The 13,929-nt window shown below is 42.1% G+C and overlaps 1 protein-coding gene across 1 annotated transcript in view; it reads left to right on the forward strand.

The window, feature by feature from the left end:
• The window catches only part of atosa (atos homolog A), a 46,947-nt gene that overhangs the window by 26,914 nt on the left and 6,104 nt on the right, over positions 1-13,929 (forward strand). The window contains exons 2-7 of the mRNA XM_061746352.1: positions 3,581-3,764; positions 4,824-5,020; positions 7,729-7,854; positions 8,985-10,869; positions 11,687-11,812; positions 13,309-13,397. Coding sequence (XP_061602336.1) covers positions 3,720-3,764; positions 4,824-5,020; positions 7,729-7,854; positions 8,985-10,869; positions 11,687-11,812; positions 13,309-13,397 — 2,468 coding nt within the window. The 5' untranslated portion in view covers positions 3,581-3,719. The remainder of the gene's footprint in view (positions 1-3,580; positions 3,765-4,823; positions 5,021-7,728; positions 7,855-8,984; positions 10,870-11,686; positions 11,813-13,308; positions 13,398-13,929) is intronic.

The raw sequence follows: 13,929 nt of genomic DNA on the forward strand, positions 1-13,929 counted from the left end.
AAAATTAAAAACCAAAATAGACCGAAAATGGAACAAATAAAAACGGAATGTGGGAAAAAATAAAACCGATTTCATCCGTCTCTGTTTCCTCCCTGGATCTGTTTGGTAATTCTGACCCACACGATGTTTCTGAAAGCAGTTCTATCAGCATTCTGGGAGCTGATTGGTCCTTACAGCATCATTAGCTGCAATACTTGCTGTTGAATCTCAATATAATACTAGTAGTAATATTTTGCATAACTACAGTCATATAATTCATGCAACAGCTCAAAAAACAGTTTTAATAACACTAACCCAAATCAATATCGGAATCGAATCGGATCGAATCAAATCTTGATAATTGATTCTGAATCTTAAGAATCGGAATCGAATCGATTCTTGACATTTGAATCGATCCCCAGCCCTAATGGTTAGCACACCACCTCTCGGAGGCCGCTCGCCTTCTTCTTCTTAAAGCCCCCCTTCTACCTCCCTCCTTTCCCTCTCACCTTTGACCCTGACGCCACGGCTCTGTCAAAGCACGTTACCTTTGGCCCAAATCCCGGTAGCCTTTGGAACGGGAGCTTTTTCCATCACAGCCCGAGAGCATGAAACCTCAGCCGCAAATAAGCCTGTCGGAGCCCACTGTTTCCAGTGCGTGGCAGCCGGCCGCCATGGAAAGGTGATGACCGTGACCTTGAGTGTTCACTGTTGTCGTGTACTAGACCCCTCGCTCCTGCTGCCCCCGGCTCTCCTTTCCTCCCTCACCTTTGTTCAAACCTCTCTGATTGCAGCCCATTAAGAAGAGGGGGATTGTGCATGAGTATAGGCCCCTCTCTGTCTCCATGTGTTTGAGTCGGTGTTTATTCAGCCTACAGCTGGCTGACATAACCCCCCCCCCCCGCCCCAAATCTCTCCTTCCTCATGTTTTGTATTGGGCTGCGTCTCTCTCCACGTGCAGCAGCGGCTCAGAGGCATGTAGGAGGAGCTTTCTGAGAGGAATGTGCGTGACTGACTGGATGACACCGACATGCACACACTCCTCTGCAGAACCAGCTGAGAGGACGCTGCTCTGTGTGTGTGTGTGTGTTTGCACCTTTGTCCTTATGGGGATCCGGCATGTTACAGTATAAAAAATATGGCAAGTTTCTGCCTAATTTGACTCGAGCTCAACTGTCTAAAATATTTAGAAATTCAGATTTTAAACTCAGGTTTTTAGGAAAAAGCAACCTCTTTGCGTGACAGTTGCTGTGAAGAGAGAAAGCTGTGATTTTTCTTCTTTTTTTTCCTGTTCTGTTGCATCCGCTTACCTCCAAGCGGGATTCCAGGAGTTTTCTCTTGAGGAGTGAAGGAAATGGAGAGTGAAGATGGAGCACTTAAACAGTCTAAAAATACCCTGCTCTACTACTAAGATTCCAGTTTCAGTTGCAACACAAATGACAAGATTTTCTCCAAATTTTTAAGGCCAAAAGGATAGGGATGGGTGATATTTTACCGTTCACGATAAACCGTCAATAAAATTCCCCACGGTAAGAATTTGCCATCTCACGGTAAAAACGATAAATTGAGAGAGAGAGAGAGAAAGAAAGAAAGAAAGAAAGAAAGAAAGAAAGAAAGAAAGAAAGAAAGAAAGAAAGAAAGAAAGAAAGAAAGAAAGAAAGAAAGAAAGAAAGAAAGAAAGAAAGAAAGAAAGAAAGAAAGAAAGAAAGAAAGAAAGAAAGAAAGAAAGAAAGAAAGAAACAACTATCGTTATTTGAAAGAAAGAAAGAAAGAAAGAAAGAAAGAAAGAAAGAAACAACTATCGTTATTTGAAAGAAAGAAAGAAAGAAAGAAAGAAAGAAAGAAAGAAAGAAAGAAAGAAAGAAAGAAAGAAAGAAAGAAAGAAAGAAAGAAAGAAAGAAAGAAAGAAAGAAAGAAAGAAAGAAACAACTATCGTTATTTGAAAGAAAGAAAGAAAGAAAGAAAGAAAGAAAGAAAGAAAGAAAGAAAGAAAGAAAGAAACGACTATCGTTATTGGGATGAAAAGAAAGAAAGAAAGAAAGAAAGAAAGAAAGAAAGAAAGAAAGAAAGAAAGAAAGAACTCTCGTTATTGGGATAAATGCCAAAAAGAAAGAAAGAAAGAAAGAAACGACTATCGTTATTTGGATGACAGAAAGAAAGAAAGAAAGAAAGAAAGAAAGAAAGAAAGAAAAGAAAGAAAGAAAGAAAGAAAGAAAGAAAGAAAGAAAGAAAGAAAGAAAGAAAGAAAGAAAGAAAGAAAGAAAGAAACGACTATCGTTATTGGGATAAATGCCAGAAAGAAAGAAAGAAAGAAAGAAAGAAAGAAAGAAAGAAACAACTATCGTTATTTGAAAGAAAGAAAGAAAGAAAGAAAGAAAGAAAGAAAGAAAGAAAGAAAGAAAGAAAGAAAGAAAGAAAGAAAGAAAGAAAGAAAGAAAGAAAGAAAGAAAGAAAGAAAGAAAGAAAGAAACGACTATCGTTATTGGGATGAAAGAAAGAAAGAAAGAAAGAAAGAAAGAAAGAAAGAAAGAAAGAAAGAAACGACTATCGTTATTGGGATAAATGCCAGAAAGAAAGAAAGAAAGAAAGAAAGAAAGAAAGAAAGAAAGAAAGAAAGAAAGAAAGAAAGAAAGAAAGAAAGAAAGAAAGAAAGAAAGAAAGAAAGAAAGAAAGAAAGAAAGAAAGAAAGAAAGAAAGAAAGAAAGAAAGAAAGAAAGAAAGAAAGATTCCCGTTGATGGCACTTTTTGTATTGGTATTTTTTTTATCGTTATTGGGATAAATTGCCAGAAATTATCGCGATAACATTTTTTTGTCCATACCGCCCATCCCTACCAAAGGAACAGTCAAACCAGCTGCCAAACTTTCAAATTACAAACATTTAACTTGTGACATAAGCCTGGATCTTGGATCTCTCACTATCTTCCATGAATTCAAATGTTGTGAATAATAATATACATCAGTGTTGGCTCTCTGTGAGCCGTAATTTGATTGTGACAGTCAGTTGATTACTTGTTGTCGGTAACATCTGTGGCTTTTGATTTCAGCAAAGTCAGAGGGGAAAAGCTTATTCCAACCCAGTTAAAAGGTTGAATCAGCCCAACTCTGACCTGCCGGCCCCACCCAGGAATAAGCAGCTCGGGTGGAAATTACTATCCTGCTGTTTCCTCGTGAATCTGGTCGAGTTGTTTTGTTTGGATGTTTTCCCGACGTGTGAATGATGTCAACATCAATACAGCGTGTGTCTGCCTGCTAGTGCACACTGACAAAGGAATACTCAGTGAGCGTCTTCAGCCGCAAGCTCAGTTGAAGTGGAAGGTCTAAATATATTCCTTTTGAAACGGCCAAACTGGAAAACTTGTGTCATCCACTGGCTTCCCCCACACCCCCTCTCCAAGCGAGCCTCTTGAGCTTCAGTTAAATAACCGTATCCACTTAAGCAAAAAAACCTAAACAGTGATATGCAGGCAGTCTGGGTTTTACTGGCCCGGCATCAATCACAGAAGAGGCACATTAAGACGTGTGCTGTTTTCCTCCAGCTGCTTCCTTGTTTGTTTCCATTCTGAAAGTGCTGACTCTACCCTGCTCCTTTCTCTCTTCTAGATGCAACGGAGGAGTTTTTTGAGTATGACGCCGAGGAGTTCCTGGTGTTCCTGACCTTGCTCATCACAGAGGAAGAACACCGGAGTATTCGGTGAAGGGCAGGACTGAGGGGCTGCACTGCCCGCCGGCACAGTCGGCCATGCCTCCTCTCCACAAGCACGAATGCAGCGACAAACTGCCCCAGGTAGGCACATCTGTAGATGAAGGAAGGTTAATCTTAACTTCTCTAATCTTTTTTTTCATGAAATGTTGTTATATCATCAGTGACTACGTTTACATGGAGTCAAAATTCGGGTTATTGCTAATATTCCGGTTACTGAAACATTCGGAATATTCCGTTTACATGGTAATTAATCATTCGGGATATCTGGATCAAACCAGTGACGCGCGGAGAACATAATGACGCAATTCCCGTCATTTCCGCTTCTTCTTCCTGTATCCAAATTCAAAACAAATGCTGTTTCGCGCAACTTTTCACTCACTTTCTTTTAAATCTTGTTATCCCCATACTTTCTACCGTCTACAAATGCCAAAATGTTCATATCCTTCATTACATTTATGAAGTGATTAGTCTCCTCCTCACTCCAAAAGTGTGACGTGGTCTTGCATTTCGCCGTGTTTAGAAGTACTTCCTGGACTCAAAAGACCAGGATTCCTTGTGAACAGAGCATGCACAGAAAACAAATTCATGTTCCTTTTGATCGGGATATCCCGTTTGGCGTTTACATGACCGAATATTCGGGATTTAAAAGGAGTAACCCAGGGGTCATATTCAGGTTTTTAAAAAGCAAATTCGGGTTATTCAAAGGGGTTATTGGTGTTTACATGGCCGTGCAAATTCGGGTTATTGCCAATATTTGGGTTTTAAAAGGGTTATTGATGCATGTAAATGCAGTCAGTTATTTTAATCAAAACCCAGCACTCATTGACATGAATGTATTTACACAGGTGAGAGCCAAACGTCTCAGTAGCATCACAAACTCATTCCTCTTAGGGCTCAGTTATACTTGCAGTTCAAGCTTGGTGCACCTGATAAACTGAGTATAATATACAGTCAGGGGAATTCAGAGGGGAAAAATACACTTAGCTTTTGAATTCTTTTAGCTCAGATGTCGGCGTCGTGTCAGAGTGCGGCTGCTTCCCATCCGGGTCGCCTCTGATTTGCCCCTGAATTTCAAGGTCTCCCCGACGTTGGCTAATGATCACTAACCCGCCACCTTTGTCCGCGGCCGTGTTTGAACAGTGTCGTCAGGCGAGGCGAACCCGGTCTGAGGTGATCCTGCTTTGGAGGAACAGCATCCCCATCATGATCGAGGTCATGCTCCTGCCAGACTGTTGCTATGGCGACGAGTGCCCCCCAAGTGACCCCATCAGTGACCCGATCATCAAACAAGACGCTCTGCTGCTGGAGAGGTGGACCCTGCAACCGGTTCCAAGACAGTAAGGGGGGCACACACACACACACACACACACACACACACACACACACACACACACACACACACACACACACACACACACAAATGTTTTATACTTTTTTTGTTGTACAAATACACGTAAGGAAAAACACAAAGAAAAAGTACTCTCTAAATTCTTGGAAATCACAACGCCAGATTTAATTATATAAACAAGATTATGGTCAGCAAAATAAAGACAAGATACATAAACAGTACGTTATTCCCTAGTTTGACCTATGGCTTAGCTGTTTTTACTGCTGGCCAAAGTAGGGCTTTACCCTGACCTTTACCTAACGCTGCTTATTTTGTTCTAATTTGTTGATGCAATATCATTTTTTGCACAAAAAATCTTCTTGTACAGGTGGATTTAGACGTTGAGGGGGAAAAAAATCTCCCAGAGCAGATCAAGAACAAATAACTTAATTTGCAGTTTGCACAGAAACGAGTAAAAACTGTCTTTTTTGGGGTTTTTATAAGACAAATGTGATTGTTTCTCTCCAGACTTTTGTTACTGAGTGTCCCCCAGAACTAACGGCTAATGGTAGTTGGACATGATTGCACTTGCACAGTAGCAAACACAAATGCACGCCTTCTAGTTCCCTGTTGTCTTAACAGTATTTCTTCGTTGACGCAAAATTGATAAGTTAGGCTGCACCATTTTTTAAAGGAAGTGAAGAGTCTCGTCAGCGCAACTGCAGGTGTGTCGGGACCAGTGAAGCATTCAATGAGCGTACTAAAATAGTCTGCATTTGAACATATTAATAGCCAACAGTGAAGCTGAGTCTCGGGTGATAATCAGTGGTTTTTACTGCCAGAATCAGGCTCATCCAAGAACAATGAACAAGAGTTGAATCAGGTGCTGCTCATTCATGTTTCAGCTCAAAGTCAGTTTGGGTCAAAGACAAGTATGATTGTACAGGTCTAAATAGGAAAAGGAAAGAGTGAATAAATGCTGCAAGATGATGTAATGGGTAAATGAAGTAAATCTGAAACAAAATACACTGAATGTCTGAAAGAATTTAGCATGGACACTGAAAAACATAGTTGATTAAAAGAGCCACAAAATTAACCAAAGGAATGATAAATTGCATAACCTATTGAAAGTACTTGCACTTGGTTTATATCATATAATTTCCTCTTCTGCATGGGAGCAGGCCTGACTGTTGGAGCATGCATTCAGGACCTGGAGGTGTCTGTCGCTGTGGCGTTGGCAGCAGATTATACGGGCCCTGTGGGCTGCAGGATAAGCCCTCCATAGATAGATGGGCCTTGCTCCTGGGCATCCCGTGGATGTTTGATTGGATTGGGAGCTTGGGAGTTCGGAGGATGAGTCAAATTATTGGGCTCCTAGTGGTGTTCCTTAAGTCATTTGCTAACAGTTTTTGCAGAATAGCAGTGCATGTACTTTAGTCTTACTGATAGAGGCTGTTTCTGTCACAGGGCTGTTTCCATGGGGTGGGATGGGGGGGGTCTTTTTTGTTTGATTTTGTTCCTGTAGCAATTAGGGCTGGGGATCGATTCAAATGTCAAGATTCGATTCCGATTCTTAAGATTCAGAATCGATTATCAAGATTTGATTCGATTCGATAGGATTCCGATATTGATTTGGGTTAGTGTTATTAAAACTGTTTTTTGAGCTGTTGCATGAATTATATGACTGTAGTTCTGCAACATATTACTACTAGTATTATATTGAGATTAAACAGCAAGTATTGGCAGCTAATGATGCTGTAAGGACCAATCAGCTTCCAGAATGCTGATAGAACTGCTTTCAGAAACATCGTGGGTCAGAATTACCAAACAGATCCAGGGAGGAAACAGAGACGGATGAAATCGCTTTTATTTTTTCCCACATTCCGTTGTTCCATTTTTGGTCTACTTGTGTTTTTCATTTTTGAGAATTTGGTTTTTTAGCATTTTTTGCAAATGTAACCCCAAGACAGTATATAAAGTAATGAAATATAGACCATTTATGCAATTATAACTGAACACTTTAATGTTTTCATACCTTTAAACATATTTAAAGGCAAAAAAATGGCACCAGTTACCGGTATTCTCGTGTCCAACAAAACACAATTCTTTTGGGGATAAACAAAATAATAACCAAAAGTTGTAATGTAATGATGAAAAAAAATAAATAAATAAATAAATAAAAGAAAATAACCATCTTTAGACATATGAATCGATTTTTAGGAATTAATATGAGAATCGATCTAGAATTGGGAAATTGATTTTTTCAACACAGGCCTAGTAGCAATACTTGACAAACTTAACTCCACATGAATGTCTGGAGCCAGTGTTTTCCAGTCGAGCAATTCATCGTAAAAAGATGATCAATAGTCACTGGCTAGTGGTTTGAGTGATAGACTTGATCAGTGCATATAGGCAGTCAAAAGTGATTTCTAGCCTAAAAAAAAATATGTTTTAAAAACAAGAAAATACTGAATTGTTACAAAAAAATTCCATATTAAAAAAAATTCTGTGTAAGATATTAATAGTAAACAATCCTTTTTTGACTCGGCACTCAGGGGGTTAGCTGGCCTGACAGAATAGCCCACTTTCCTACTCACACGTGCAGACGAGAAGCTGTTTTTGAAGAAGGAAAAAAAAATTCCCACATCCCTTGACCATTTTCTCATTAACCTGACACACTGGCACAGTTTCACCTCCTTGTAACTGTGTTTTCAACAGGAGTGGGGATCGGTTCATCGAGGAGAAAACCCTGCTACTGGCTGTGCGCTCCTACGTCTTCTTCTCCCAGCTCAGCGCCTGGCTCAGTGCCTCGCATGGCATTGTCCCCAGAAACATCCTGTACAGGTCAGACATAACACTCACCGACACGGGGGGTTGGAGGCTTTTCAACGATCCCATCGGACTACATGATCAAAGCTAGAGGACACTAGGGGTGTAACGATACACTAATCTCACGATACGGTACGATACACGATATTGAGGTCACGATAACGATACGATATTATAGCAGTATTTTTTTAACAACCTTGAATGAGGAACATATGACTGGAAAGGACAAGTTTAAGAGACTGGTTTACGTTTTAAAGAGAAAGCCAGGCCAACCATTTTCCACAAACTGAACTAAAAGTAAATGTCAGGTTTGCATTATGCATCTTCAGTTTCATACAAGTACAAATATTTTGCCACAAAATGAATAGTTTCTCTCATGTATGATTTGACTTTTTTTCTTTTCCAGAAATTTAACAACAAAAATTAAATAAATAAATAAAAGTAAATAAATACATACAATTTTACATCATAAAAGATATTGATTCATGCTCACCTTAAAAGTGTAAGAGATTTTTTTTTGTTATGAAGGTTATTTTGTTAATTCAGGGTTCATTATTTTATAAATATATTCTTTATATTCTGATGTAAATCAGGGACTATAATGACACTAGTCAGTTTATCTGTAGTGATTAGTCTGTTTTAGATTGGGCGGAGTGATACGCCACAGTACGGCACTAGGTGCTGTGTTGATGTTCTAAAATCCTACACTGTTGAGGGACATTAAAGTACACTGGAAGAAGTTGTCCCGTGTTTATCCTACTAAAAAGGTTTAATTTAATAAGGTAAGGCTTATCTCTACATCAGCCTTACATAAGTAAAGGTTCAGAGCTTAAAACCCTGCAAGAGTCCCGTGATCGGGACCGCAAAACGGTACTAGTTTCTTCTGAGCGGAGTAAGATTTTGGTCCACGGGTCGAGTCGCGGTCGTTACTAGTAAACACAATAGATTAATAATAATAACCCAATATCGCGATACACTTTGTCACCTCCACGACACGTTTCGTGACATTTTTGTATCGTGAAATTTCGTGGCACGATATATTGTTACACCCCTACTAGCTTAGAATATCCTTGTTCAAATGCACAGCTCGAGCAGTTTTTAAGTAGTTTAAACTCAAAGTAACAGTTGTTTACTTGGTCTAACAGGATCAGTGCAGCTGATGAAGACCTGGTGTGGCAGTTCTCTCAGCCGCCATCCGAGCACATTTTCCCCGTCCCCAACGTATCACAGAGTGTCGCGCTGCAGGTTCGTGTCCAGTCGCTCCCTCGGCAACCCACGTATCCCGCCTTGGCCTGCAGTATCCACACCGGCCTGCCGCCGCTGTACAGCAAGAACCCCGGCCTCGGCCCCAACCTGAACAGCCATGGTGGCCTGCCCACCCTCAAGAAGAGCCAGGACCCCAGCAAAGACAACCCCCACCACAACTCCAACATGTACAACAAGAGCCCCAACGCCTCGTCCGGTCTCCTCCTCAACGGCTTACCCATCCCTAACCTGCCCATCAACAACATCCCCGTCAACAGCGTTCCCCACACCGCCGTGTCACTGCCGCATCCGTACAGCAAGAAGAGCCAGGAGCCCGCCGAGAACCACACGTATCAGAACGGAGAGCTTCCCCAGGTCAACATGGCCCCACGTCAGGGCTCGCCGCTGTTCCAGAAGTCTCCTCACTCCCCGACGCCGCCCCGCTCTCATTCCCCCTCCCCACTGCCCACGAGCAAAGCAGGGAAGTGGTTGTACTCTGCCCTTAATGGTTTATCTGACCCCACGCAAGTGGAGGACTACGGTCCCGGTACCAACAGCAGCGATCGGTCCGTGGGTCCCAACGCCGACCCCTTAAAGGGTTTTAAGCATTTGTCCATGGCCGAGCCGCCGCGCTGCCCCTCCCCGAGGCCGGCGGCCACCGAGACCAACCCCCTGATCGGCTCCCTGCTGCACGAGAGACAGGAAGTTATAGCCCGCATCGCACAGAGGCTCAACTTCTGCGACCCGACAGCACCGCCCATTCCTCCCGGCCTGTTCGGCTCCGACAACCCTCCCAAAGCCATGTGGGGCAGTAACCACGACAACGTAGCTGCCAGTAAGACCAAAGAGGCCGAAGCACCGCCCTACGACCCCGCGGGGTGCGTGTGGCCCACCCGTATCAGCACACCTGTCAGCGAAACCTCCTTCGTCAAGCGGGAGAGCTCCTCCCCTAAACCTGCAGCCTGCAGGAAGCTGAAGATGACGGATACAAGAGACGGAGAGGATGAGAGGAGTGAAGCCAAGGAGAAAGACGGGGGGAGGGAGAAAGGCAGGGAGAAAGAAAGAGACGGCTCCCTCATCGCTCAGGCCGTGCAAGACATCACCAGGCTGATCCAGGAGAGGCTGTCCGTCCCCTCTCTGTCCCCTCGGCACAGCAGAAACGGCAGCCCTCTGCACCACGTACACACCACGACGGTCACACACACAGTCCGCACGTACACCCACACCCAACACATCCCACACGCATCACACACTGCCAGCAACGGTTACAGCAACGGCCACACACCCAATCACAAACCTCACAGAGGCAGCACGCACAACGCCGCCTCACACACGCCTGTTTGCACAGACAAGCCCCAAGTCGGACCAGGAACCGAACGCCATTCAACCCAGGCCCAGAACGGGGCTCAGTTTACACTTGAAGAACCTTCATTCAACGGCCAGCCCCACTTCCAGGCCGACCAACGTTTACGAACTTCCCCGCAGGAAAAACTCAGAGTCAGGACCCCCAGCAGCCATGAAACCCCTTCGACCTCCCCGCTCCTCGAGAACAGTCCCAGAAACACCCAGATATTTAGCTGGGATTGCAATTACGCCAGCCGAACCACAAACTGTAACAGAAGCCACGACCACAGCAAGCCTCCGCCTCAGTCCCACATGCAGATGCAGATGCAGAACTGTGCGCAATCCCAGGCTTCAGCTTTCCGAGATGAGAACAGGGCGCCGTCGGAGTCTGGATGCACCAGCACATCCGGGCCGGGCGTGGCTCCATCTCCTACTGCCCACGTAGGTGTTTCTTTAGTTCATTTTTTCCCCCAATAATGTTGAGTTTTATAACCCATTTTGTACTTCATAGTTATTATCATGTTTTTGCCATTTTTATACCAATATAATCTTTGTGTGAGACTTTTATAGACAATTTTAAGAGATAAAGAGTTTAACTGGAGACAAATATCTTCGTTCCAGTCTTTAAAATAAGCTTTTTCTCATTTTGAGCTTGCAGTCATAAAAATAGTGCATATCGTTTCAATAACTGAGAAAAAAAGCTTAATAAGCCTGTTAACTGCCCAACTATTTCCCTCCTTTTTACCAATTAATAAAGCTGTAATTGTAGACATTATATATACAGGACTGTCTCAGAAAATTAGAATATTGTGATAAAGTTATTTATTTTCTGTAATGCAATTTAAAAAAAAAAAAAAAAAAAAAAATGTCATACATTCTGGATTCATTACAAATCAACTGAAATATTGCAAGCCTTTTATTATTTTAATAATGCCTATTATGGCTTACAGCTTAAGAAAACTCAAATATCCTGTCTCAAAAAAATTGAATATTCTGGGAATCTTAATGTTAAACTGTAAGCCATAATCAGCAATATTAAATTAATAAAAGGCTTGCAATATTTCAGTTGATTTGTAATGAATCCAGAATGTATGACATTTTTGCATTACAGAAAATAAAGGACTTTATCACAATATTCTAATTTTCATGAGACAGTCCTGTAAATAATCTCCTTAAATTAAAATGTTTTTTGTTTGGAGGACGATATGAGCGCTGTAGAGGATTTCCTTTTACTTACAATCTCATTTCTTGTCCCCAGCGTCCTCACAGTCCCTCCCCTTTGCGTCCCTGCAACAGCTGGAGGAAACAGAACCGCCACTCATTAGATGCCACAGCAACCAAGGCCTTCCACCCCTGCACTGGCCTGCCTCTGCTCTCCAGCCCTGTAAGAAACACACACACGGCAGGCACGCCTTCTCAAACACGCCATCAGCATCTACACAGCAACTCTGACATTCTCCGTTTGGCATTTTAGTCGTCTCAATACTCCGATCACATGCCAGTATCCTGTGTCTGTGTCTGTAATCACAACACCACGCTCGCGACCTCTGATCTCAAGCCATGTGAAGCATTGCTGTCAGTGCATTTACCGGCGAGAGTGCAGACAATGTTTGCCGTCAGGAGACTGAAATATCCGCCAGCTGTTTTTTGTTTTATCGTTGCCGGGTTACTGAGTTGTTATCCTGAGTTAATGTAGAGACAAAAACATACACAAAGCAGGACAAAAGGCATGTGAGTCATCCCTACCTCATCAGCTCTGTCACTTTGTAGCAGTGAGTTTCATCATAATTTCCTCTTGTTTGATCACTTTCACTTGATATAGCTGAAGTGTAGACACACACACACACACACACACACACACACACAAACACACATACACTCTCTCTCTTGAGCTTGAGCAACACTTACAGGACTGTCTCAGAAAATTAGAATATTGTGATAAAGTTCTTTTATTTTCTTAAAAAAACAAAAATGTCATACACTCTGGATTCATTACAAATCAACTGAAATATTGCAAGCCTTTTATTATTTTAATATTGCTGATTATGGCTTACAGTTTAAAGCCCCTTTCACACAGCCAGTTCGAGGCGGGAACGTTGCGCCTTTAAGCCGCCTCGCTGTTCTGTGTGAAAGTCACGGAGGCGGAATGGGGGGGCCAAGTGGCCCCACCAATAAGCCGGCAGCGGAGGTAGTCACAGAGCCGAAACGGGGTCTGTGTGAATGACACAGCCGGCATGCCGCTGACATGACGGTCGGACTGACGCTGTCGTCACGCCTCTGATTGCGGAACGCCGGCATGCTGTGTGAATTTACAGACGGGAGCGGCGTTATGCCGGCGTTGTATGGTTCTGTGTGAACCAACAAAGGCGGCGTATTGGCAGGACTTCTTTACACCAATATTGCGGAATCTCTGTGTGAAAGGGGCTTATGATTAAGATTCCCAGAATATTCAAATTTTTTGAGATAGGATATTTGAGTTTTCTTAAGCTGTAAGCCATGATCAGCAATATTAAAATAATAAAAGGCTTGCAATATTTCAGTTGATTTGTAATGAATCCAGAATGTATAACATTTTTGCATTACAGAAAATAAAGGACTTTATCACAATATTCTAATTTTCTGAGACAGTCCTGTAAGTTCATGCTTACACATTCTGACTCACATTGCAAAAAAACAAGTCAAACTGCAATATTCCAATGTCACTTAACCTTTCATCATGGCTTTTTATTAAGTATTCAATAAATCATATCCATTCTTTTATGAGGAAAATATTTTATTGGCTATGTGTTTGATCAAATGTTTTACATTGTGTGTGTTTTTTTCTCTCTCTGTGAGCGCGCGGTAGCTCTTTGTTAATTATATCCTGTGTGTCTGCTGCAGGTTCCTCAGAGGAAGAATCAAACAGGTTACTTTGACCTGGACACCTCTCTGACTGGCTGTAAGGGTTTGCCTTGGGCCTCTGGGAAAAGGTAGGCATTCTCTCTCCTAAGAGTTCTGTTAGTGAAGTAGTAAAATCCAGTTGTTCCTAGTCAAGGTCAGGATATGTTCACATTTGATAGATGTTAAAGATTAAAAGTATCTTTATGTAACATTGCCCTCCCAAGTCAGCTGTAGGATAAACCAGCACACAGGATTTGAATAGTGAAAGATGACGTATTGGCACAGTCTCCACTGCAGTTTTTATTTGTTGTGCGTTTTTTTACCGACCTAACGGTGTTAAACCAATAAATAAACCGGCGAAACAGTGTCACACTCAGCTCCAACACACAACCACTGTCTTATCCACTTGTTCATTTCTCTTCGTTAACAACTCCACACATGCTATTACTTTCAAACTTAAAACAGTGATTGTGCCGTCAGCAGGTAATCAACTGAAAAACATAAAAATATAAACATCCCTATATTAATTTCACAGACATATTTGTGATATTTAACACAAATTAAAATTATTTTGTATACCAACTCACCAGCTCAGCTTCACCGGTCAAACTGAGTCGCAGT

The sequence above is a fragment of the Cololabis saira genome, chromosome 2 (assembly GCF_033807715.1).
Source record: "Cololabis saira isolate AMF1-May2022 chromosome 2, fColSai1.1, whole genome shotgun sequence".
NCBI lineage: Eukaryota > Metazoa > Chordata > Actinopteri > Beloniformes > Belonidae > Cololabis > Cololabis saira.